The sequence below is a fragment of the Haliotis cracherodii genome, unplaced genomic scaffold, assembly GCF_022045235.1.
Source record: "Haliotis cracherodii isolate W230 unplaced genomic scaffold, xgHalCrac1.p SCAF_17, whole genome shotgun sequence".
NCBI classification, from domain to species: domain Eukaryota; kingdom Metazoa; phylum Mollusca; class Gastropoda; order Lepetellida; family Haliotidae; genus Haliotis; species Haliotis cracherodii.
The window spans coordinates 10,093,122-10,120,247 of NW_027266272.1; the positions used below are offsets into that span (position 1 = coordinate 10,093,122).

General features: G+C 42.1%; 3 protein-coding genes across 3 annotated transcripts in view; all 3 read right to left on the bottom strand.

Annotated features, from left to right (window-relative positions):
• The window catches only part of LOC139464356 (uncharacterized), a 13,973-nt gene extending 7,945 nt beyond the window's left edge, over nucleotides 1-6,028 (bottom strand). The window contains exons 1-3 of the mRNA XM_071245885.1: nucleotides 5,874-6,028; nucleotides 1,711-1,801; nucleotides 856-971 (exon numbers count right to left, since the gene is read on the bottom strand). Coding sequence (XP_071101986.1) covers nucleotides 856-971; nucleotides 1,711-1,801; nucleotides 5,874-6,028 — 362 coding nt within the window. The remainder of the gene's footprint in view (nucleotides 1-855; nucleotides 972-1,710; nucleotides 1,802-5,873) is intronic.
• A 4,699-nt stretch (nucleotides 6,029-10,727) lies between these two features.
• On the bottom strand, nucleotides 10,728-17,465 carry LOC139464799 (uncharacterized protein 3-like). Its single transcript, XM_071246306.1, has 6 exons — nucleotides 17,461-17,465; nucleotides 15,475-15,550; nucleotides 14,789-14,812; nucleotides 14,632-14,655; nucleotides 13,465-13,686; nucleotides 10,728-10,918 (listed from the first exon to the last, which is right to left on the bottom strand). Exons 2-6 carry the CDS (start codon nucleotides 15,548-15,550, stop codon nucleotides 10,728-10,730), a joined length of 537 nt encoding a protein of 178 aa, XP_071102407.1. The 5' UTR covers nucleotides 17,461-17,465.
• A 3,090-nt stretch (nucleotides 17,466-20,555) lies between these two features.
• On the bottom strand, nucleotides 20,556-26,743 carry LOC139465166 (daxx-like protein). The gene is made up of 2 exons (XM_071246854.1): nucleotides 26,717-26,743; nucleotides 20,556-22,046 (listed from the first exon to the last, which is right to left on the bottom strand). Exons 1-2 carry the CDS (start codon nucleotides 26,741-26,743, stop codon nucleotides 20,556-20,558), a joined length of 1,518 nt encoding a protein of 505 aa, XP_071102955.1.
• Between the last annotated feature and the right edge of the window lie 383 nt (nucleotides 26,744-27,126).

Consider the following 27,126-nt stretch of genomic DNA (forward strand, 5'->3'; position numbering starts at 1 on the left):
CTCCGTCTGTGTACTGTACTGTATATCAATTATTTGACTCACCTCGCTTAGTCTGTGTACTGTACTGTATATCAGTTATTTGACTCACCTCGCTCCGTCTGTGTACTGTACTGTACTGTATATCAGTTATTTGACTCACCTCGCTCCGTCTGTGTACTGTACTGTACTGCATATCAGTTATTTGACTCACCTCGCTCCGTCTGTGTACTGTACTGCATATCAATTATTTGACTCACCTCGCTTAGTCTGTGTACTGTACTGTATATCAGTTATTTGACTCACCTCGCCCCGTCTGTGTACTGCACTGTACTGCATCTCAATTATTTGACTCACCTCGCTCCGTCTGTGTACTGTACTGTATATCAATTATTTGACTCACCTCGCTTAGTCTGTGTACTGTACTGTATATCAGTTATTTGACTCACCTCGCCCCGTCTGTGTACTGTACTGTACTGCATCTCAATTATTTGACTCACCTCGCTCCGTCTGTGTACTGCACTGTATATCAATTATTTGACTCACTTCGCTCCGTCTGTGTACTGTGCTGTATTGTATATCAGTTATTTGACGCACCTCGCTCCGTCTGTGTACTGTGCTGTATTGTATATCAGTTATTTGACTCACCTCGCTCCGTCTGTGTACTGTACTGCATATCAATTATTTGACTCCACCTCGCTCCGTCTGTGCACTGCTCTGTATATCAATTATTTGACTCACCTCGCTCCGTCTGTGTACTGCTCTGCATATCAATTATTTGACTCACCTCGCTCCGTCTGTGTACTGCTCTGTATATCAATTATTTGACTCACCTCGTTCCCTCTGTGCACTGTACTGCATATCATTTACTTAACTTACTTCGCTCCGTCTGTGTACTGTATCTGTAGCCCATCCGTCACGTCATTTATAAACTGTGCTTTGTCCTGCTTGCCCACACTGTCGAAGTCTCCACTGTTCGTGTCTTGCTGACAGCCCTGATAACAGAAGAGAGTCAATTCGTCATTTGAACACTCTCATCATCACGGACATTGGATCCTATTTAACATTCTAGTTCAATATGAGTGTTGCTAACCGGGAAGCCTTAAAGTGTTATTGGTTCGGGGTAATGGCGTGAGTAAGTGAATTGTATTTTACGCCGCTTTTAACTTTTAGCAATATTCTGGCAATTCATACGTTGAACCCATTAAGCGTATCGAGTCCGAGCCTTCGCAACGAGCCAGCGCTTCAACCACAAGGCTATAGCTACCCCGCCGTCTCAGTTTAAAAGGATGTCACCAAAGTGGGAATGAGATATCATTAATATACGGAACTTAGGAGACTTAAGCGTTTCCGTGTTATTTCTGCAAACCCGTGTTTATCAAAACGACTACGCTGTGTTCTAACGCAATCATGTAGCATGCATATAAATGCAATAAACTACGGTTAGAACGAACCGAAAGGGATCACTAATTTTAGTTCGTTATAACCGCAGTTCGTTATAAGCATGTGTGCAGAATATATACAGCAAATTAAAAGAGGCGTACACCCAAATTCACATACTCTGCAGGTTAGCGTGGTTTTATACTGCAACATCATGACATGGGACACTAGAAAAGGGCTTCACACATTGTACACATATAGAGAATCAAACCCGGGCCTCAGACGTTCAGAGCGAAGACTGTAACCACTATGCTACCCCATCATCCCTGCTGGTTGTGAAAATCAGTACTTTACCGCGACACCGATGCAGGTGCCCTCGGTGAATGGATTACACGGATTCCAGGAATACTTGAAGTTTCCCAAGGGGTCCAACAGGTCAGAGAATCTGAAACAGGCATCAAAATGTTAAAGCCCGAAGGCATCCATTCTCAATTCTCTGTCACATCAAGACGAGCACCATATGCACAGAAGGGCACTCTCGTCGGTAACAGCCTCGTTTATCCAGGGTATAATATTTCACTTCTATTCTGATAGATACCCTGGACCCATTCGCAAACCGAATCTTTGTATTGAGTCTCGAATGGCACAACTTGAAACTCATAGCTACCGTGAAGATTCGGGATAGAATTGGTCTTCATCAACCCATGCTTGTCGTAAGAGGCCTCCAACGGGATCGCTGTGGTGGTCAGTCTCGCTGACAGTTGATGCATGTCATCGCATCCAAATTGCACAGATCGATGCTGATGATGTTAATCACTGGACCAGATTTGATTATTTACAGACAGCCGTCATATAGCTGGAATCCTGCTGAGTGCGGCGTTGAACAACAAATATGAAAACAAACAAAGGAACTCATGGCAACTAAAGACACGCATCTCCAACTTATGAGTCCGAAAGACATCTCATTGGTACATGAACTTGTCGCAATTTGATATCTGCAGATCAATGCTGAACTTAGAAGAGGGATTTTGTTGTATTGCACATGCGCGAGGAAACATTTCTGCCATGCTAGGACATTTTAAGTGTGTGCGGATTGGAATCGTGTACCGAAAGTTAAATCGTCAAGCTTAAGGATGGAGAGGGGCACGGGTGGCCCTGTCGTCTAAGGCGCCGCGATTCGCTGTGCAGAGTTGCGTCCCTTGGGCACGCCAGTAACCTATGATTGTGGGTTCGAAACCCGGTTTCGCTCCGATTATGTTTCTAGGTTTGTCAGCACCATACCCGTGCTCGTGGGTTTCACCGAAGTGGTAAACGTCTGAGATCTGCATCACTTCGGGCTTTCCTCCCACATTAAGCTGACACGCCGCGATATGACTGGAATACTGTTAAAGGCGGCGTTAAACCCAACTCACTCAATTAAGGATGGGACCATTGTACATGAAAAGGAGAGGCACATTAATTCTTTGTTCACGACAAGTCTTGTAGGGAGCGTTGAATGAAATTAATGCCGCAACACTTTCGAATTTGAGAGAAATACCTCAATACACGTGCTTTTATGAAAATCTATTTCGCCTAATATTTGAAACATGTCGCTCACATATCGAAGTGTTGGTGTTTCCGTGTTATAAATGTCTGGTAAAATATTTCAAAATCAAATTATTATACCATTAATTTTACGCAGTTCTGTTCACTATGACACTGTTCTGATTTCACTATTAGCGTCTATCGTAAAATGTGAATAATGGCGCGGCAGTTAACAAATACACCCACCACAACAGAATGCACATTGACCCCTTTCCTTTTCATTGTGACAGTGAGATTAATCGCGTGTTGACATACAACACAAAATAACCACGCAAAGATGACTAATTCTTTTCAAAGAATATAAAAGCGACCAAAACACGTTTACATTTCCATAATCATAAGAAATCAATTGTATGATTCCGACTATATCATGTGCGAATGTTTATTTATCATCCAAAACTGGCTCCAACAGGAGACATCGTTTGGGTGTGATCAACCGATATCTACATTGTAGATATCGCTGCAATGAAATTGCATCACAATGCGTTGCAAACCATTGTGACGTCATTGTTACATGACGTCATTATTAGCATGACGTCACAATCAAATGACATCACTAATGGCCCTGCTACTGAAGCTTTTAGCAGTACTTTTTACACTTACACGCTGCTTATTACTGTCTACAAACTGAAATAGTTTGAAGAATGATAAACAAATCTCACCCTCGTGTCTTTTGATATCAAATATATCAACACTCGTTCGTGAACAGGTGAGCTCATACTGCCCGACCAGTGGCAACTGATCAATTGGAGTTCTTTACGAATTACATGCAATACATGCATTAGTCATAGCGAAACTTTCATACAATCAAATTTGTAGTGATAGAAGAGACATTGATGACTGCCAATATTGCCATATTGTGTGTGATACGTGCAAGCGATAATGCGATGTGATCGATCGATAGATACATGTATGTATCCTCCTATCGCAGCGTAGTGTATCAATATAGTATAGTTTGATGGGGCCATACGCTAGTGACCGTTGTCGGCCATCATACAAACGACATAGCCAATGCAGTAAGCCCGTCAGGCAAGGATGTGATACAGGGGACCTGTTCTTTCTCGGAATCATGAGTGAGTGAGTGAGTGAGTGAGTATGGTTTTACGCAGCTTTTAGCAATATTCCAGCAATATCACGGCGGGGCACACCAGAAATGGGCTTCACACATTGTACCCATGTCGGGAATCGAACCCGGGTCTTTGGCGTGACGAGCGAACGCTTTAACCACTAGGTTACCCGACCGGCCCTTCTCGGAATCAACGTGCCATTGGTGTGAAGCGATGTCCAAAAACTTTGCATTGTATTCTTTTGTGTATTATACTTGCTTGTACGAAGCGCCTTTTTGTCAACTTGAATAAAGGCACGAGTAAAAATACTGAAGCACGAATTTAACCCTTTCCTTATTATCAACACTGAATAAATAGCTGTTTTGAAGATTGAGTGAGTATGGTTTAACGCCGCTTTTAGCAATATTCCAGCAATGTCAAGACGGGGGACACTAGAAATGGGGTTAACACATTGAACCCATGTCAGGAATCGAACCAGGGTCTTCGGCCGCTTTAACCACTAAGCTATCCTACCACCCCCTGTTGTGAAGAGTTAGGGTACGCGTCGCCTGTCATGACCCTTGTCGAGATACTGGTAACATTGCCAACGCGTCGTCAATATGTAGAACGTTTCGTGTATGTTGAAATGGAGTGTTACTGAAAATTACTGATAACTTTGAAATTTTTAAAATGATAATAAACATTATTGTGTTTCAGATTTGTGGATGTTTTGGGGTATTTTATACCAGGAGATTTAATTTGTAAGGCGTTACCTGGAGGTTTCAAATGCTAAAGATTTCAAATACTTAATAACACCCGCTAATCTGAAAACGTTTATCATCATTTAAAAGTTTCAAAACTATCAGTAATTTTCGGAAGCACTCCATTTCTACATACACTAAAACAGCTGTGAATGCCATGACGTCATGATAACATGAGTGACGTCATATTCTTCTATGACAACTGAACCTTTCTTATTCTCAAAAATAGTGTTTGGGCGTTAAATAATGAATGCACCATTAATTTCGCGAAGATTTTTGATAGAAAAAAAAACAATACTTAGATCTACTAAGAAAGATATTCCAGGAAGGCCCAGAAGATTTCCGACTTTCGTCACACTCCGGCGCAGTGGTGACTTAGCATAGCACCACTGCCACAGGTACTTTACATATCACGTGACCGGACTTTTCTCTTGTTTGTAAACAAGCGCGTTTGATCAGAAAACAGAACTGACTGGCCAAATGCAAGCCTTTCGCTGCGCTTAACATATTGTTTTCATAATTAAATAGATGTGTATGCTACTACAACGGCGACAGTGAGGTGCATGACAATATATGTCTGTATCAAAGTGACCGTATTGTTAGCTCTCCGTGGGGCTTCGATGACAGCACGTGGAGCCGGACAACCAATGTAAACAAAGGGTAACAAATGGAAGTAGATTTTTTAGATACTTTCTTTATGAACCGTAACCATTCTTTGACATTTATTTATCAAAATGTGTAAAATTGTCAAACATGAAACGGATGAAAAGCATGTGCAATATCGTGAATGGACTGTGAAAGATATGACGAATCGTCACGACACTGGCTGCCGACTGCAAGGAACTCTGGGTAGGAGAGTAGGCTTTCATGTGCCATTTAACAATGTTTTCAACCAATCAGATTGAAGCACACAAACCCATTCACTTAACGGTACAATATTATGTGCATCGTGGCACTAATGCCATTCTGAGCGTGAAACCTTTATCACGCCCTTGTTTTATATGAATATTCATTTACACGCTGACTTTGAACCACATTGACAATAAATCGATTTTCTGCTGGAGTTTATGAGATTCCACATGAGCTGTAATATTTCAGAATGGGATATTAAAGCCTCAGTACTCACGCGGCCGTACCGTCGGTCTTTGCAAGGGGTGTGAGATCGATCAATCCTTTTGAATTCCGACATGAGCAGGACGTCATCTTTTGACATAGTTCGGCTGAATTACACACAGGTAGGAAGACGCTACACAACACTGACAGTAGAAGCACAATAGACATATTCGTCAAGCGGCGTGTCCTTTTAAACTACAATGTGCATGCTGGGATCAAAGGTATTCAGATAACATAGGGGCCATGTTATCTGCTGATATTACTGTTAGGATGACAGCTCACTGAGCGCTATCACACTCAATGATATATTGAGACCATACTCGCTAGTAAGACCGCCTCCGTGGTCTAGTGGTAGAGCGGAAGGTCCGGAGTTCGATCCCCGGCCGCGTCATACAAAAAGACGTTAAAAGATGGTACTTTTTGTTACCCTGTCTGGCGCTCGACATTAAGGGGCTGAGACAAGGACTGGTCGGCTTGGAGTCAGTATACTGTGTCTGAGTGGGCTATTCATGTTAAACTGCGGCATGGTATCTCAGTGAGCTAGCACTATAAATCGGTATCAGTCCGGACTAGTACAAGCAGCCACACACACACACGTGCATGCACATCGCTATATAAGTGCAATAATCTTGGACGCGACGTTAAACCCAATTTCACCTCACCTCACTAGTAAGTGAGGGGTTGGTCAGTGAGTGAGTGAGTGGTTATTTTTGCTTATTGTTAACGCCGGACTCTGCAATATCCCAGATACATGACGACGGTCTGTAAACAATCGAGTCTGGACCAGACAATCCAGTATTGACTCAATAAATACCATTAGTCGTCCCTTTACGACAAGCATGGGTTCCTGAAGATCTTCACGGGTGGGTCGGGCGAGTGAGTGAGTGAGTGGGTGGAGTAAGCGAGTGATGTATGGGTGGGTTTTGGGTGGGTATTGTGTGAGTGGCAAGGGCCACTTATGGAAAACCTCCTGCGTTTAATATGTGCTCTAACTATAGAAAACCTCCTGCGTTTAATATGTGCTTTAACTAAAGAAAACCTCCTGCGTTTAATATGTGCTCTAACTACAGACAACCCCCTGCCCTTAATATATGCTCTAACTATAGACAATATCATGCGCTTAATATGTGCTCTACCTATAGAAAACCACCTGCCCTTAATATGTGCTCTAACTATAGAAAACCTCCTGCGTTTAATATGTGCTTTAACTAAAGAAAACCTCCTGCGTTTAATATGTGCTCTAACTACAGACAACCCCCTGCCCTTAATATATGCTCTAACTATAGACAATATCATGCGCTTAATATGTGCTCTACCTATAGAAAACCACCTGCCCTTAATATGTGCTCTAACTATAGAAAACCTCCGGCCCTTAATATGTGCCCTTACTGTGGAAAACCTCCTGCCCTTAATATGTGCTCTAGCTATAAGACAACTGCTGCCCCTGATATGTGCTCTAACTATAGAAAACCTCATGCGCTTAATATGTGCTCTAACTACAGAAAACCTCCTGCCCTTAATATGTGCTCTAACTATAGAAAACATCCTGCCCCTAATATGTGCTCTTACTATAGAAAACATCCTGCCCTTAATATGTGCTCTAACGATAGAAAACCTCCTGCCCTTGATATGAACTCTAACTATAAGATAACTGCTGCCCTTAATATGTGCTCCAACTACTGGTGTCCAACATGTAGGGATATATGTTTGATCCTGACGAGCAGAGATACGCTGGACACCGGGTGTGTCAATGGTAAATAGATGTACATTTTGTAGATGAAAGTTTGGATACCAATGTGTATTAATAATTTTGTAATTTCCCCCTGTCACATGGATATTCTGTAGAAAGTTCGTCTCTCCCAGAGATATATTTTGCATTTAGGGGTGGAGGAGTAGCCTAGTGGTTAAAGCCTTGGCTCGTCACGCCGAAGACCCGGTTTCGATTACCCACATGTGTTCAACGTAAGGAGCCAATTTTCCGGCGTCCCCCGTCGTGATATTGCTGGAATATTGCTAAAGAGCGGCGTAAAACTATTTGGCATTTGAACACAATCCATATGACGCACATTACAATGCTAACTTCAGGGAATGTGTGGCATGATGTATCATCAAGCAACAAATGTTACTTATTAATCAGTGGGATCGCACTTGCAACCTTGGTACTTGTAGCCTCGTGATTAACGTCAAAGCTCTTCAGAATTTCTTTTTCAAGTGCATGTAGGGGCGAAGGGGTAGCCTTGTGGTTAAAGCGTTCGCTCGTCACGTCGAAGACCGAGTTCGATTCCCGACATGGGTACAATGTGTGAAGCCCATTTCTGGTGTCCCCCGCCGTGATATTGCTGGAATATTGCTAAAAGCGGCGTAAACCCATACTCACTCAAGTGCTTTAACACCCTCAAGAGATATTTTACGACCGTTTCACAAAGTGTGCTGGAAACTGTTGATGAATCCTGTCCCTCGGGATTGGTGACGAACATGAATACTCGGGGTCGGTGATGAAAGGGTGTTCAATCTTACATGTAACTGACTTCAGTTGTCTGCATGATGCACGTGGTCTTTCTCTCACCCGCTGTCATCGAATTCGTTGATATATACCGCGATAACGCTATTGTTTCACTATAAAGCACACTGATTGTGTTTTTTATTCTTTCTGGTATTTCTTGCATTGAGACGTTTTGCATTTCGCTCTGTCAATTCCCTGACCGTCTTGTTTACATTTTCAACCAAATCCTCGCAGGTGTGTTATATCCTCACGACCTCACTTAACACACATCTCAAAAGCATAGATATAAGGATGCACCCTGAAGTTTAACTACTGAAAAATATCGAAAGAATAAAATACATCAATGAGATTTTTACGTACTCAATTTTTTTCTTTCCTTCTAAATTCGTCTCAGCAGGTACAGTATTTATATACGTGTCATGTCAATAGAATTGTGGTACATGGTATCCAAGAAGTGTACAGCTATTCATACAAATAATTTCTTGCCTGTAAAATCAACGTGACTGCATCAGTGTGTATTACAGGTTGGTTTTAACCTATATTTTTTATAAATGTTGAATCAAATACCAAAAAGATTTTATTTGCGTCCCGTTTGCTGAGTCCTGAATACCCTATAGACACCCCTCCCCCCAACCCCCACCCCCCTTTCCCCCCGAATCGCACGGACTAGCAGAGGATTGGCAGCTTTAAATATCTCCAGGACATTTGAATGGCAAGCAACCAATATCCTAGAAAGTAAACCGATTTGAGACCATGTAGCTGACGTAGAATATATATATATATATTATTTTATTTCATAATATAAATTATTATGAAATATTATGTTGTATTATAAGATGTAGAATATAAACAAAATCATGTACACACTGGGTACACCTGTTTTAACGTTTTAACCTCAATAGCCGCCACAATTCATGAATACGTATCCTTCATATTGGCGGATTGAACAGCAGCAGCAGGTGTCGGCGACGACAGGTAATCGCTAGTGTCGCGTACGTCATTTTTTCCCGAAATACAGATACCGTTGTACTCCCCGGACCCCGAAACCGGTATCTCTATGGAACCTTGAGACGTCATAACTATGGCCAAACGTCAGAGCCTGTACATAGTTTATTTTGAATTTACAAAATTGGAGCCCATTCTGTGTATGGTTTGGATTCAAACAATGAACACAGATGTTGATCGCCTCCATGTCATACCTTATTGACACAGTTCCAATGCAAAGAGTCAGCTGTGATCTGCAGATTGTGCATACTGTGATCTGATATATAAGTAAGATAACTTCTCTATCATTTACCATGAAGATCATAGCCTTACATGTTACATTATGTCGAAGGGTTTATATTTTACCAGGAAATCCTTCAAAGTGTTCTTTGTTAATTCCAGTGAGAGCAAAAACACATGTAGTGCAATCGTAACGACAATTGCTTGCGCCCCCCCCCCCCCCCCCCCCAGCAATATATGACGGCGGTCTGTAAATAATCGAGTCTGGACCAGACAAACCAGTGACTGATATCATCAGCAACGATGCACGCCATCTTTTGTAAATGACTGAAGGTTTTGGTGTCCCTGCCCCAAATATACGTCATGAAGACCCCGATTTGCTTCCGAATACAGTTCTAAAGGGAAGTATTTTTTCTGGTCGTAGCTGTTGCATAACACTTTGTATTATTCAGTCGAGGCTTGTTTCCTACCAAGTCGATTTAGGGAATGCGTTTGTCTCATAACTGTAACAGGTCCAGTGATTTCTGAAGAGTGAGTGAGTGAGTATGGTTTTACGCCACTTTTAGCAATATTCAAGCAATATCAGGGCAGGGGACACCAGAAATGGGCTTCACACAATGTACCCATGTCGGGAATCGAACCCAGGTCTTCGGCGTGACGAGCGAGCGCTTTAACCACTAGGCTACCCGACCGCCTGTGTTTCTGAAGAAAGGGTATGAACAGAAGACACCGACGATGGACAAAGCAATTTGTAAACTAGTGGATAATAACTTGTGAGACATCATTGATAGTAGCAAACTGAGATACATTGTTTTAGAAGATGTTGGCCTGTGTTGGCCACACATTTGTGATGACGACGTGCTTGATGCAGCTTGATTAGAGGCAAGGAACAATACAAGACACACATACTGTATAAATTAACCCTTTATTTGGTGAGTATCAGCCAGTACACGAAAACAACACGGACTTTATGATGTTATCATTTTAAACTGAACATTATAAATTTGCTTAGCTTTAAATAATTCCGATTCATCCATTTTGTAATGCAAACTCCACTGACATATATCTTTCGACCACGCATCATCCGTAAAATGAATGATGTATACCGTTCTCATTGCCTCCGAGTAGTGTCAGTGATTTCTATTTGCCGGCGAGAGCGCTGGCTGCAAGCGGAATGTCAGCTATGTCGGACACCAGAGCTCCAAGGCGTTCATTAGTCTGCACACAGCGGCTTTGGAGGAGTTTCCCAGCCTCCAGCCTCCTACCCTGGTCGGAGAGGATCAATAATCGCGTCGCAGGGTTCATTTGAGTTAGAGGTGATCCAGGTATCGCTGACAAAAAATGAAAAGATTCATGAAGAAGGATATTATGCAAAGGATGTGTTTCTCTGTGGGTACACAAAGAAGGTTATTGTTTCTCTGCGGGTACACAAATGATAGTATGCGTCTGTCAGTACTTAAAGAAGGTTATTATGAGTCTGTGAGGACTAAAAAAGGTTAGTATGTGTCTGAGTATTTAAAGAAGGATATCATACGTCTGTGAGTATTTAGAGGCTGTGATGTGTCGGTGAGTTCTTAAAGGATATGGGAAGGTTGGGTAGCCTTGTGGTTAAAGCGTTCTCTCGTCACGCCGAAGACACTGGTTCGATTCCCGACATAGGTACAATGTGTGAAGCCCATTTCTAGTGTCCCCCGCCGCGATATTGCTTGAATATTGCTAAAAGCGGCGTAAAACCATACTCACTAACTCTTAAAGGATATAATGTGTCTTAATACTGGAAGAATGAAGATACATGGCTGTGGTTGTTTGAACCATGCTCGGCCGTGGTATTAACTACGAGCTGTAGCACGTGCGTTGCAGACACACGTGACGTTGCTAATGAATAATTTACATATTCGTATATGAAGGGGGTCGGCGTAGGGTTCTCGATAAGAAGCGACAACCTGGAGACGATGGCTTGCGGTAAATACAATTATACTTTATACAGGTAGATATTTACATACAAAACATACTATGTGCCAGGTCAGCACATAGTGGTGGTGGTTATTGTCTTGGTGCCCCGGAGCACCCAGCCTAACCCTAGCTAGGTTCAGGGTAACTCGCAACCGATTGACGGGTATGTTTGTAAACAAGTGATGATTGCCGTGACGCCGAATATTCCTACCCCTGCTCAAATATTTTCTTTGTTTGTCGATTTGAATTACTAGTTCATTTTCAACTGTCGAACCAATCTGATAAAACAAACAAAAAGCGTAAATCCATCTCGAAAATCTGGTCAGTCGGAAACTTTTTCCATATTCACTATGATGGAATTCCCAGAGACGTAAAACAAACATATAACCGTGACTACAGTTTCGGTAAGAGAGCAAACATCAAGAATCTTGTAACTAATGTGATATTTGGGATAACACTTTCTTAGTAAAGTACAGATTCTAGTACTTTTTTGGGTTGAGTCCCGTCCGGGATTCGAACCCACACCTGCCAGGGTGAGGCACCTAATCACCAGCACACAAAGTCAGCGATCTAACCCACTCAGCCACCGAGCCTTCCACAAAATTGAATGTCCGACAACTGGTAGTCTAGATCACGTACTTTGAGTACCCCCCCTGACAAGTGTAAATTGGCACGGCTCCCATGGCCGAAAGCTATGAATACACAATGCCATTTAGAAAGTGGTCAAATGTAACTAATGTTATATTTGGGATAACACTTTCTTAGTAAAGTACAGATTCTAGTACTTTTTTGGGTTGAGTCCCGTCCGGGAATCTTGTAATCGCCGCTTCCGTACTGATGGCAGCGATCACTCTCCTACCCAGAGTTCAATGCGACCAGCATAGTACCTCTGCCACAGGCCAGCGCCATGTGACGATTCGTCACATCTTACACAGTCCATTCAAGATATTGCATATGTTGTTCATCTGTTTTGACAAGTCTACACAACTAGATAAACATATGTCATAGAATGGTTAACTTTCATTGAGTAAATATCCTAAATCGTGAAAAACTATTTCCATCTGCGTTGTTATCCTATGTTTACATTGGTTGTACGGCTCCACGTGCTGTCATCGAAGCCCTTCGGAGAGCTAGCGATACGCTCACTTTGATGCGTAAATATGTATTGTCATGCAACTCACTGTCGCAGTTGAAGTAGCATATCTATAAAATTATGAAAAACAATATGTTAAACGCCCAAAATACTTGCATTAGTCCGTTCTATTCTGATTTCTTATTCTGCAAAACTGCGTTTGTTTACAAACAAGAGAAAAGTCCGATCACGTGATATGCAAAATAGCCTGTGGCAGTGGTGTTATGCTAAGTCACCAACTGCGCCGGAGTGTTGGCAGCGATGTTACCGAGAGTGTAACGTAGGCGTCACGCGCTGGGAAGAAGCTTGGTCGAATTATAGAAAAGGGACATAACTATTAACCAATTCATCGATAATCCGGTGGATTAAACTGGGCACGGTATCTTCCGGATTTAAGAGGTTTCACTATATGCATGAAAATGCGTATAGTGAGTGAGTGAGTTGGGTTTAACGCCGCTCTTAACAGTATTCCAGTTATATCACGGCGTGTATGCTTAATGTGGGAGGAAAGCCCGAAGTGATGCAGGTCTCAGACGTTTACCACTTCGGTGAAACCCAAGAGCACGGGTATGGTGCTGACAAACCTAGAAACAATCGGGGTGAACCGGGATTCGAACCCACAATCATAGGTTTCTGGTGTGCCCAAGGGACGCAACTCTGCGTATAAGCTCCACCATTTTGACTTACATATCGTAGTCAAATACAACAATTACCAGTACGATTGAATCATAAGGCTTAAATAAATGTCTTTATTCTATAAATCTAGGAGGTTAAAAATGATGAGTGGCTTACGCAGTGGCTTCATGTCCAAAGAGTCCATGAGAAGGTACTTCAATACTGGGCTTCGACCTACACAAGGAACGTTCTGAATGGCGTCGATAGCTGCCATTCTCTTGGTGTAGTCACTTGATAGCACTGCCTGGGAAACAGCCATCTTCCGCATAAACTGCATGCCGGCCGGACTGGGGACAGGCGGCCGGTTGATCAAACCAGCCCGGGGGGGAGGGAAAGGACCTTGACATAAACAACTGATTTAGCACCTTACAAGCATATCTATGGGTAACAATACGATTTTATCAACAAATCGTTTGAGTGAGTGAGTGAGTGAGTGAGTGCGTTGGGTTTGACGCCGCTTTTAACAGTATTCCAGTTATATCACGGCGTGTCAGCTTAATGTGGGAGGAAAGCCTGAAGTGATGCAGGTCTCAGACGTTTACCATTTCGGGGAAACCCACGAGCACGGGTATGGTGCTGACAAACCTAGAAACATGATCGGGGCGAACCGGGATTCGAACCCACAATCATAGATTTCTGGCTTGCCCACGGGACGCAACTCTGCACAGCGAATCGCGGCGCCTTGGACGACTGGGCTACCCGTGTCCCCCAAATTGTTTGAGCAATAATATATGTACTGTAGACATACTTATATGTTGAACAGAGTTTGAGTAAAATAGACATATATTCCTTAATAACTTTAATTTAAAGAGGAGCCTTTAAGTTTAATTGTCGGTTATATTCTTAATCATGATGCCTAAAATGTTGTTCGGAACACTTCTAATTGGTGAAGGTGTGTTAGTGACGAGGATAGCAGCATTGTCGCCATATACTGGCGACAAAGCGTGGACAAAGGTATTCTTCGTGTTTGTTAAATTTGAAAGAAAATGGAGAGTTATGATGGTTGGTTGGTTTGTTGTTTAACGCAGCACTTGGCAATATTCCAGCAATATGACGGCGGTCTGTAAATAATCGAGTCTGGACCAGACGATCCAGTGATTGACACCATGAGCATCGATCCACATGATTGGGATACGATGACATGCATCAACCAAGTCAGCGAGCCACTCGATCCTTTTAGTCGCCTCTCACGACAGGCATAGTCGCCTGTTACAGCAAGCATGGGTTGCTGAAGACCTATTCTACCCCGGACCTGCACGGATGGTCAACATCCTGAAGTCTCACCTCGCAAGGCACCTGGTGGTGGACCTGTTGACAGAAAAAGGTGGATAGGTCAAAGTATAAAATAAATCACATTGTTATGTCGAGAAGAAGAAGGAGAAGAAGATGAAGAAGAAGAAGAAGAAGACGAAGAAGAATGGTAAACATCCTGATGTCTTACCTCGCAACGCTCCTGGTGGTGGACCTGTTGACAGAAAAGGTGGAAAGGTCAAAGTATAATATATATCACATTTTAATGTCGATAAGGAGAGGAAGAAGAAGAAGAGGAAGAAGAAGAAGAAAATAAAAAAAATCTGGAGTTCGGAGCTTAACGCTCGCAATAAAGTCGAAGTCACAAATACTTATACTGTATCCGTTCGTTTGTGTTCTTGTTGATTGGACGAAACAATAAATTCATGATAGAATCGTAATGTGCAATTTTGCACAGATTTATTTGTCTGCTGATCCTCTTGTGAGGCATGTCAAGACTGAACAAAGCATTCCACGGTTTCCTTAAATGAGGATGTGGTTGACGGTGTCAACCAAGCGAGGTCCCCCACATCAAATCTGCCCAGACCATGTGCGGTGTGTCGAAAGGTAAGCAAACCCGCAATCCTTCGCTTGGATCAGTTGGCTGGCCTGAAGTGTATATACGCATCACACTGTGCACCTGGAATGTGTCTTATGCCACTAGACAACAGACTTCACTCCGTAGACAAGGGAGTGCAGAGTTGCGTCTCTTAGTCATGCCAGTATTCGCTGTATCCGTATGTTTCACCAAAGAGGAAAACGTCAAACGCCGGAATTTAACTGAAATACTGTTTAAAGCGGCGTAAAACCCAGTTCACTCACTCACTCCGTTGTTACCTGGATAGATTTGTGCACAGACAGAGACAAGGACACATGCCAGGGTGAACACCCACGCTCGCATAACAGGAATCATCTGTAAATAAAACATAAAACACTGGAATAAAACGCGTTTACAAATTTGCACATGTACATGAGTGTACATAAATTTACAAAAAAAGAAAGAGGTAAACATGAGGCCTTTTTGTCCCACTTGAAATGGCAAATTTTAGTTGCGAAATGTTTTTAGATATTGGTTTGAAAATGACGATGGGTGTTCAAATGAGTGACAACTAGCTTTGTTTCTTTCTCACACCTGTAAGTTTTGGACTTACAATATGGTCAAATACTTTAAATATGGATAAGATGAGTGAAAAGGGCTTGCTGTTAGAACTTCAAATGAAAATCTAACTACGAGAAAGAAAGAGAGAGAGAGAGAGAGAGAGAGAGAGAGAGAGAGAGAGAGAGAGAGAGAGAGAGAGAGAGAAATTCTTTATTTCCTCCAGAAGTTAATCCGAAGATTATACATAATTAATCAAACGTATTCACACAAACTCATATTACCTGTACATATATACAATAAAAGACAGTAGCACCAGTGTCATGCCATTCACACAGTACAAAAGGTTAGATCAGATGACATAATCAAGGTAAGGCTTTAGTGTAAGTACATAAGCAGAAAATATCAGTATAACAGATTCCCATGTAACTATATCAATACATTGTGAGAAGTGAGTATCAGCACCAAAGAAAAATGACAACATATATTCTTCATCTTGTAATTCCAACTGGACATAGGTTTCAACATCAAGCAGATCAATAAAGGTTGAAAACAGTTCATTTCTTTCCTGCAGTAGAGCTTCACAATGTAAAATTACGAGAATAAAAACTCGACATTTCGAGAAATAAACAAATAATTGAAATAACTAGAAATTACGTTTATTTAATATATATATTTGCTACCAAAGTGGCACCATTAGGCTCTCGTAAAAGTCAGCCCTTTTGACACATTTCACATTAATAACCTATGCATTTAGTGTTGTCATAAGTCTTAAAGATGCAGTTGTTGGAATACAGTATGGTTCACATTTCTATGAACTCTACAGAACAATTTCTGTAGGTTTCCTAAAATTTTAATTTATGCAGACCCCTTTGGCCTAGCATTTCCTGTATGTAAGTGCGTGTTTTGGCTTGTAAATGTATACTAGTATATGCTTGTAAATATTCTCACTTGTTTTGCCTTCTAACACTTGATTTACACCCACTTACATGTAAGTAAAAGTATGCATTTCTTGCAGTGGTAGCCTGTCGTACTTCTTGATAAACCGATGACGGCAAAGCATCTGACTGTGGTCAGTGACTTGTAGCAAAATATTTGATGAGGATGAATAGTTAATAGACGAGTGGCCCAGTCGTCTAAGGCTGTGCAGTGTTGCGTCCCTGGGGCACGCCAGAAACCTATGATTGTGGGTTCGAATCCCGGTTCGCCCCGATTATGGTTCTAGGTTTGTCAGCACCATACCCGTGCTCGTGGGTTTCACCGAAGTGGTAAACGTCTGTGACCTGCATCACTTCGGGCTTTCCTCCCACATTAACCTGACATGCCGCGATATAACTGGAATACTGTTAAAAGCGGCGTAAAACCCAACCTTATTCATTCACGTGTTTTCACTCATTATGTTTACACACTAACAGCAAATGGGCAGTTGAGGTAGCCTAGTAGTTAAAGTGTTCGCCTTGGTTCGATTTCCTACATGGATACAATGTGTGAAACTTATTTCTGGTGAAATATCTATAATATTGCTAAAAGCGTTGTAAAACCACACTAACGCACTCAACCGGAACATCTGCTCAAAACAGCGTTAAACCCAACCTGCTTACTCAGTATTAAATATTTTTTCCACGCTAACACACAATCCTTTATAACTGTCAGTTTTACTTCAGGCCAAACTCGGCTCACATATCAATACATCTTCAAAAGAGCAATTGATTAATGAAACTACTTACTTTATTCGTTTACCCCAGCGAATATCCGTTGATATTGTCCGGGGCAGCAGAATTCGGGACTATCTCTCCTAGGGTTGGTCGCACTAGTGTCAAGTCGTATGACGTCATTAATAAGCTGTCAGTTGTTTGTGAATGCAAGGGTCACGAGGGATGGGGACATATGCTCCAGGAATACAGACAGGTGATTGTTGATAAGCTCAGACTGCGATTACGTTCTACACAGTACTCATCATGAAGAAACAACGCATCTAAAGTTTTCTCATAAGAAAACAAACGCATCTTATAAGGTTCATTTTCTCATCCTGAAATAACGAAACTCCAGGTTTCTCATTCTAAAATAACCAAAAAAATATATTTCTCAGGTCAAAGAAAGCATGGGCTGGAAAATTGGATTTGACCGAAAAATTGGAAACGTTATCAAAACGTTTCCAGGCTGAAAACAGTCGTTGAAACATTGCAAACGCAACGTCCGTACACAACTCTTATACCCGTATTAAAAAAATCACCATCGAATAGCTATTTCTTGTCTGTTTCATATTTAGCCACCATCAAACATGGTGTACACTTTCCTGCGCATGGCAGTTCATTTGAATATGTTCAAATTTAATGTCGTGGACAGAAATAAAGTTATACATGTTAAGTGTTCTCTGAGAAATTACTTAGACCAAATGAGTGAGTGAGGATGGTTTTATGCCGTTTTAGCAATATTCAAGCAATATCAAGGCGGGGTACACCAGAAATGGGCTTCATACATGTATCCATATTGGGAATCCGACCCTGGTCTTCGGCATGAGGAGTGAACGCTTTAACAACTAGGTTACCCCCCACCCCCCAACAACCCCCACCCCCCCACCCCCCCCACACACACAGACACACACACACCCCACCCCACCCCTCCCTTCCCCTCACCACAATTAAATAATAATTTAAAGGATCACATTTTAAAACATGATTTTGAATTAAATACATATTTAAATCTAGATTGAGGTTGCGAATTAACATTTATTTAATAATATGTGTCCCGCCGTGATATTGCTGGAATATTGTTAAAAGCGGCGTAAAACCAAACTCACTCACTCACTCATAACATGTGTACAGATTCTTTACATTGTTTGAGTACAACTTCAACCTGGTATTGAAGATTTAAGCAAAAGGAATATATACAGTGTGCATTCTGCAAATGTTCTTGTAGGTATAGCATCCCCCCCTTAGCAGGCCTCCTTTGTAATTACTCATCTCGTGATAATTATGTCAGTAGTGAATACCTGTCGGCAACATTGTCCAGAAGATTACGACTTCCGTGCTCCATCAGTCTCATTGCCCATCAAGGCCAGGAAGCTGTCACAGACATCGTATGCAGTAAACATTGACACCACACGACAACACAGAAGGGTTATATGCAATTGTAAAAGTGTCCATATTGGTGTTTTCATTCTCTTGAAAACTTCAACGCTTATACTTAATCCGTCAGTTTCAAAACGCGTCAGTCATAGGAACAACAAGTGTCTTGAAGACCAGAATTCGTATGTATACGAAACAACTCCTGCACGGACACATATAAAAAACATTTAAGAGAACAATTTATTTTAAGCTATATGTATATGAATTGTGCAAGATAAAAATACAAAGTAATAAAGCGGCGAAAAGATTCACAGATTCTTTTACTGGCGTAGTAATAGCTGGGAAGGCTAAAAACAAGCAATAATAATAATTCTTTCATGTTTATGTCTAGGTGTTCTAGAAAGAGTGAGCATATGCTGCCCCACCAATGGCACCCGTCACAAAAACATGCAAAGGCAAGTCAGTTGCTCAAAGAAAAACAAATGGTACATATGATTCAAGTTAAAATACGGAATTGCATTGGACATAATTTTTGTCACTGATTCGTCAAATTTGGAAATGTCCTTCACATTTATACCATAAAACATTCTGAAACCTTTACTGAGGCTTTGAATATTGTAACCTGTTCAAACCAAACATAGTGCGAGAGAGTGAATGTTCTCTAACGCCACAGTCAGTTCTATTCTAACCATACCATGTCGACTTGTAAATAATCGACCAGACCAGACGAACCAGTGACTCTATGAGCAACGATCCACGCAATTTGGGTGTAGTAACATGAGATGAGCAAAGTCACAGACCTGTTCTACCATTTCCTATTTTACTCGGTTATTACAATTAGAGGACATAATCTCCATCGAAAGGTGATATGGCGGGACATGGCATTTGTGGCGGTCTCCGACAATATTGGATTACATAATACTGCTAATAGGGGGTCTATAGTCCCAACAATCCTGCCACTTAGGGCGATGGAATAAGTTAGAGCTCTATGATTAGGTAGCTTTCCTCGCATCAATGTTGCAGGAATACTACCAAATTCGCGTTAATCAAAGATATTACGATTCATGCCTTGCACATTCTGTGAGGTACAAGTTATTGCGTTTGCGTGTTTTGACAACTATAAAACCTTCGTGGGCATGTTGAATGGCACCCTTCAAGCACGTTGTATTTACCAGGGTGCAGATATCACTGCACATACTGTAATGAAGACATTGACGGTGTGGTGTTTATGTCTGCAGAGTATCGTGTTGTGAGGGTATCTGAAGCTGTAGCAATGTCTGCAGAGTATCGTGTTAAGAGGGTATCTGAAGCTGTAGCAGTGTCTGCAGAGTATCGTGTTGTGAGGGTATCTGAAGCTGTAGCAGTGTCTGCAGAGTATCGTGTTGTGAGGGTATCTGAAGCTTTAGCAGTGTCTGCAGAGTATCGTGTTGTGTGGGTATCTGAAGCTTTAGCAGTGTCTGCAGAGTATCGTGTTGTGAGGGTATCTGAAGCTGTAGCAGTGTCTGCAGAGTATCGTGTTGTGAGGGTATCTGAAGCTGTAGCAGTGTCTGCAGAGTGTCGTGTTGTGTGGGTATCTGAAGCTGTAGCAATGTCTGCAGAGTATCGTGTTAAGAGGGTATCTGAAGCTGTAGCAGTGTCTGCAGAGTATCGTGTTGTGAGGGTATCTGAAGCTGTAGCAGTGTCTGCAGAGTATCGTGTTGTGAGGGTATCTGAAGCTGTAGCAGTGTCTGCAGAGTATCGTGTTGAGGGGGTATCTAAAGCTGTAGCAGTGTCTGCAGAGTGTCGTGTTGAGGGGGTATCTGAAGCTGTAGAAGTGTCTGCAGAGTATCGTGTTGTGAGGGTATCTGAAGCTGTAGAAGTGTCTGCAGAGTATCGTGTTGAGGGGGTATCTGAAGCTGTAGCAGTGTCTGCAGAGTAACGTGTTGTGAGGGTATCTGCAGCTGTAGCAGTGTCTGCAGAGTATCGTGTTGTGAGGGTATCTGAAGCTGTAGCAGTGTCTGCAGAGTATCGTGTTGTGAGGGTATCTGAAGCTGTAGCAGTGTCTGCAGAGTATCGTGTTGTGAGGGTATCTGAAGCTGTAGCAGTGTCTGCAGAGTATCGTGTTGTGAGGGTATCTGAAGCTGTAGCAGTGTCTGCAGAGTATCGTGTTGTGTGGGTATCTGAAGCTGTAGCAGTGTCTGCAGAGTGTCGTGTTGTGAGGGTATCTGAAGCTTTAGCAGTGTCTGCAGAGTGTCATGTTGTGTGGGTATCTGAAGCTGTAGCAGTGTCTGCAGAGTGTCGTGTTGTGAGGGTATCTGAAGCTGTAGCAGTGTCTGCAGAGCGTCGTGTTGTGAGGGTATCTGAAGCTGTAGCAGTGTCTGCAGAGTGTCGTGTTGAGGGGGTATCTGAAGCTGTAGCAGTGTCTGCAGAGTGTCGTGTTGTGAGGGTATCTGAAGCTTTAGCAGTGTCTGCAGAGTATTGTGTTGAGGGGGTATCTGAAGCTGTAGCAGTGTCTGCAGAGTAACGTGTTGTGAGGGTATCTGAAGCTGTAGCAGTGTCTGCAGAGTATCGTGTTGTGAGGGTATCTGAAGCTGTAGCAGTGTCTGCAGAGTATCGTGTTGTGAGGGTATCTGAAGCTGTAGCAGTGTCTGCAGAGTATCGTGTTGTGTGGGTATCTGAAGCTGTAGCAGTGTCTGCAGAGTGTCGTGTTGTGAGGGTATCTGAAGCTTTAGCAGTGTCTGCAGAGTGTCATGTTGTGTGGGTATCTGAAGCTGTAGCAGTGTCTGCAGAGTGTCGTGTTGTGAGGGTATCTGAAGCTGTAGCAGTGTCTGCAGAGCGTCGTGTTGTGAGGGTATCTGAAGCTGTAGCAGTGTCTGCAGAGTGTCGTGTTGAGGGGGTATCTGAAGCTGTAGCAGTGTCTGCAGAGTGTCGTGTTGTGAGGGTATCTGAAGCTTTAGCAGTGTCTGCAGAGTATTGTGTTGAGGGGGTATCTGAAGCTGTAGCAGTGTCTGCAGAGTAACGTGTTGTGAGGGTATCTGAAGCTGTAGCAGTGTCTGCAGAGTATCGTGTTGTGAGGGTATCTGAAGCTGTAGCAGTGTCTGCAGAGTATCGTGTTGTGAGGGTATCTGAAGCTGTAGCAGTGTCTGCAGAGTATCGTGTTGAGGGGGTATCTTAAGTTGTAGCAGTGTCTGCAGAATATCGTGTTGTGAGGGTATCTGAAGCTGTAGCAGTGTCTGCAGAGTATCGTGTTGTGAGGGTATCTGAAGCTGTAGCAGTGTCGAGTGATTTGTTACTTTTTGTAGGTTTCATATAAACCATCATTGTCGAAGACACACGTCTTGAAATCCAGTCGTTTGGTACTGACTGACCGAGTATGGTTTTACTCCGCTTCCGGAAGTATTCCATCAACACAAAGGAACACGAAAACAGAACGTGACTAATTGTACCCCTTCTTTAATAGGGAATGAGTGCTTTGTATTGTTGCCACTTCAGTATTTCAGTTATATATTTGTTTGTTTGTTTGTTTGTTTGTTGTTTCATGCCGCATTCAGCAATGTTCCAGCGTTATGACGGCGGCCTGTAAATAATCGAGTCTGGAACAGACAAACCAGTGATTGACATCATGATCATCGATCCAAGCAATTGGGATACGATAACATGTATCAACCAAGTCAACGAATCTGACCCCCTACTCCCGTCAGTTGCCTTTTAAGACAAGCAAAGTCACCTTTTACGGCAAGCGTGGGTTACTGAAGACCTATTCTAACCCGGATCTTCACGGGTTCACTTACTTACAACGTGTCAGCTTGACGTGGGAGAAAAGTCGTTTATCACTTTGGGAAATCCTGGCTTTTAAAGTTTTAATGTTAATATTCATAAAGTCGTTGTATAAGTAAATGTTATTATAAAGATATGGTACAAATGAATTATTGTTACTAAGGATATTATGACAGCACGATCCCTCACTTTTGACTAAACAAAACCCAAGTATTATGTGGTAACATTTAATAAGTGAGAGGGGGCCTGCGTTGGTTTTAATGGCACTTGACGGTTTAACAGTATTATCACGGCATATCAACTTGATGTGGGAGGAAGCCCGAAGTGGTGCAGGACTTATTCGCCACCAGGTGAATCCCTCGAACAGGGGTATGATGTTACATATCTAGAAACATAGTCAGGGCGAATTGGGGCTCGAACCCATGGTCATAGGTTTCTGGCACGCCCAGATGACGCAACTGCGGACAGCGACTGGGTAACCCGTGCCCCCTGAACCTTGAATGAAGAGACACGAATGCTGTGAAGGTGGACTCCAACCTTATGACAGCTTGAATCCATGCCATGATTACGCACACACATTATGCTGACATTTTTATGTAGGGTCCCGTGGTTTCCGTCAGGTCAAATGTCATAAATTCAGTTTCCTAACCATTGTCCCCCTTAGTGAGGCCTCTGTTATTTGGTATCCAGACTTCTTTTGAAGTCATAATAAGGATCCAGGTGAGTTTTTGATGGACCTATGTGAATCTTTAGACACAACAAACTACGCGGATCTATATCTCTCTATCACAGGATTTCCCCCGCGGGATGTTCGACCTAGACAGGACCCCAGTGCAGGATGATGACTAAACCGACTAAAAATGATCGGATAAAAATGCATGAACTGCCTCTCTGTGTCACCGTACCCTGGCAGCGTGGTCGTTGCACAAACTGTCAACCTCTGGTTTTCTTGGACCGGGCTCGATTTCTTCTCAAACCATCGTTAAAAAGCAGGGATAATGCTGACAGAAACATAGAATAGTATTCATTTGCTGAATGTTTCAACATATTTTCTTGTTGATTAATCAAAAGAATTCGTTTTCATGCGTTCGGTGAAACGAATGTGAATTGTGTAAAGAAAAAAGCGGTTTCAATTTCCTGGTCGGTCGTAAAATAGTTCAAGGGCAAACTATTGACCTTGGTCATATGGAGTCGCGAACTGGTATCAACAATGTAGTTTTGCAATGATATTGTTCGTAGGTTTCTATTTTGTAACTTTCCCTGTGCTCTTGGCGAATGAGATTCCAATATTGATAACCTATACCAGTATTAATACTTCTTGATTGTATTGATACATAACCCTTCACAGACATTAATATGATAGACATTTATGTCTCTTTATCATAACAGCTGAAGCTAGAGGCCTTCCTCGTGACATGTAGGACATCATCCTGGTTCCGATTTGTATTTCGTTTTGGTGTTTGCGCGAACACCTGGTGTCATCACTAATTTTGAGTGATTCATTCATATAATTTATACCACTATTTCTCCTATTACCCCTAATGGAATCTGATGCGGCTGTTTATTATCTGGCTATAAGGTTGTATATCCTATTAATGTTCATTTCATTACGTCATTTCGTATATAGGTCTTCAACAACCAATGGCGACTATGCTTGTCGTAAGAGGCGACTAACGAGATCGGGTTTCCAGGGTCGCTGACTTGATCGATGAATGTCATCCATTGCTTGGATCGATGCTCATGATATCAATCACTGGATTGTCTGGTCCAGACTCGATTATACACAGACCGCTGTCGTATAGCTGGAATATTGCTGAGTGCGGCGTTAAACAACAAACAGTCTAAACATAATATTGTATATTGTCATATGATATGTTTGTACATATATTTGCAGTACCTCGGGTGGCGCAATGGGTAGAGTTATGCTGTTATTGATGACCAGCCTGTGCGTACTCGCCATGACAACAGGTTTGTTTCTATTATCACAATATATTTGGAGGCAAACAAATCCTGAAATGCTTATTTGGTATGGCCAACCTTAACAGCGGATGTCAAGCATTGATACTGATTAAAAGAATAACGGCTTCAGTTGTAAAGGTACTGGGGCACGCAAAAACCTCAATGGAATTTCAAAAACTGCACAGGACTGCATGAATTTGCATGTGTAGAGGAAATTAGCCCCTTTAAACGTCAAGAGTGACGAATCGTTTATCACTTCCCCGACATCCTCGATGTAAGTTGAATACCGAACAGGGGTATGAGGATGAACAATTATATCTATCAACATAAATCTGTGACCGTTTAAATGCGAATGCTCTTTGGAACATATGATAAACACATTCTTCTGGAAAGGACGAAAGATTTTTTAAATTGATCCCGGCTGTCTTATCAGCGACGTTTATCATTTCATATAAAGTGGATATGCTCTGCATAGAAAGATGGTCGTAGTAACGTGGAAATGAGGGGCATACTACACTCTGGGAAAATAGAACAACAACATGGCAATTCTATAGTCAATAGATTGAGGTTTTGAGCTTTAGATTTACCACTATTGGTATTTACTATACGATTTTCTAAGTGTTCAGTATTCTAGCAATTTAGTGTTCTTGTATTCAGTGTACCAGCTGGATGTTTGCTTATTATAATTATGAAGCCTTAAAGTCAATCCGCTGTGTCTTGTTAATTTTTTTTTTCCGTGTGCATACTACGTGTTCTCCGCTAGAAATGAACGTACAGATAAACGCTAATTGACTTTAACCTGTATTGGACGGTGATGTCCATGCAATGATCCAATCCTATAACACGGAATTACAATCCTATAAATATGCAAATATTCATCCATCAGAACTACTTTAAAGCTCCATACATCGATGTTATGTCTCCTTGCTCGATAAAAATCACAATAAGTTTAGATATATGCTTTCTGATGTCAAATTGTTTCTGTTCACAGACATGGCTACAAATTATTTTGCACTATATGATAAATGGGGCGGTTCACTCATTATATTTATACGCGGCTCTTATGTCATTCCTTGAGCAAACATTATGTCGTAAACATCAATTAGTTTCAGAATTACATTAGACGATTTGGATATACTACCCTCGTGGGTTCGTTGTTGTAAATATTATGAACTGCCGGTCAAAGAAAAGAGTATAAACCAATGTTTGATGGTGGCGTAAATGAAACAAACAAGAAATGGCTTATCGATGTTGGTGTATTTGTTACGGGTATTATTATTTTGTCAAATCAAAGGTTCAAGTGAATACTTGCTGTCCTTATGTGATGCTTATATTCGGTAACACCGTGAGGATTAGGGGACGGAAAAGGTCCCTAATTGTAACGTAAGAACCATCTCAGTGGTCTAGTGGATAGAGCGTCTTCCCGGAGAGCGGAAGGTCATTGGTTCGATTACAGACCGGATGATACCAAAAGTCTTTAAAAGATGGTATTTATTGTTATCCTGCCTGCCGCTCCGCAACAAGGGGATAAAGGATAAAATAAATAGGCTCGGAGTCAGTATACTGTGTCCAAATGGGGCGTCCATGTCCAACCTTAACATTGGATATCAGTAGGTAAGCATATGAAACAGACTTAAGTCAGGATTGGTACATGTACAAGCAGCCGCACACACGAGTATCCACGTCGCTATATCACTGCAATATCTTGAACGCGACGTTAAACCCCATTTCATCTCATTTCAACTGTATCTTAAGAGCGGCTAAAATGATTGGGTCGTCTCATACCTCGACTGTGTGGACCCCAATTGATACCATCTTCTACCGGTTTACGGGGGCACGGGTGGCCTAGTCGTCTAAGGCGCCGCGATTCGCTGTGCAGTGTTGCGTCCCTTGGGCACGCCAGAAACCTATGATTGTGGGTTCGAATCCCGGTTCGCACCGATTATGTTTCTAGGTTTGTCAGCACCATACCCGTGCTCGTGGGTTTCACCGAAGTGGTAAACGTCTGAGACCTGCATCACTTCGGGCTTTCCTCCCACATTAAGCTGACACGCCGTGATATAACTGGAATACTGTTAAAAGCGGCGTTAAACCCAACTCACTCACTCACTCTACTGGTTTGCATTAACGGGACTGCATAACATTTAAGGACATTCATTGATTGTTGCAGACGTTCAAGGTCAACGAGCCACGCCTCAACCTCTGGCCCCTCCTCCCCCGCGGCCATTTTACCAGCGTTCCAACAACTTCTTTGAACCCTGGATGATGATGGAATTTATGAATGGTGGAGAACTTTTTTCATTTCGCCGGCGTTGATGATGTTTACTACGACGGAAACTGTATCAAGCATCCCCTAATTTGACTAAACACCCGAGAATAAATACTGGTCTTTCTTGATGGTGGTACAGTCTTGTACTTTGTACTTTTAATAATAAACGGATATACTTTTCTCTTTCTGATGAATAAAAGCAATACCTCTCGAAGTCCTGATCGACTTGGCGTTTTGACTTGGCGGAGAACTCCCTAACTTCCTGAAGGATACGTGTGGGGGAGGTGGAGGGGACACAGAGAGAATTGCTTGATTTGAAGCAATGACTAAAAAATATAGAT

Excerpts from the sequence above, each read along its gene's own strand:
- LOC139464799 (XM_071246306.1), bottom strand. The coding sequence starts at position 15,550 with ATGATTCCTGTTATGCGAGCGTGGGTGTTCACCCTGGCATGTGTCCTT. Across the intron at positions 14,656-14,788 it reads ACCACCAGGAGCGTTGCGAG|GTCCACCACCAGGTGCCTTG; the intron begins GTAAGACATCAG and ends TTCTGTCAACAG. Across the intron at positions 10,919-13,464 it reads TTTGGACATGAAGCCACTGC|CGATACCTGGATCACCTCTA; the intron begins GTAAGCCACTCA and ends ATTTTTTGTCAG.
- LOC139465166 (XM_071246854.1), bottom strand. The coding sequence starts at position 26,743 with ATGGCCGCGGGGGAGGAGGGGCCAGAG. Across the intron at positions 22,047-26,716 it reads CGGGGGAGGAGGGGCCAGAG|CTTCAGATACCCTCACAACA; the intron begins GTTGAGGCGTGG and ends ACACTGCTACAG.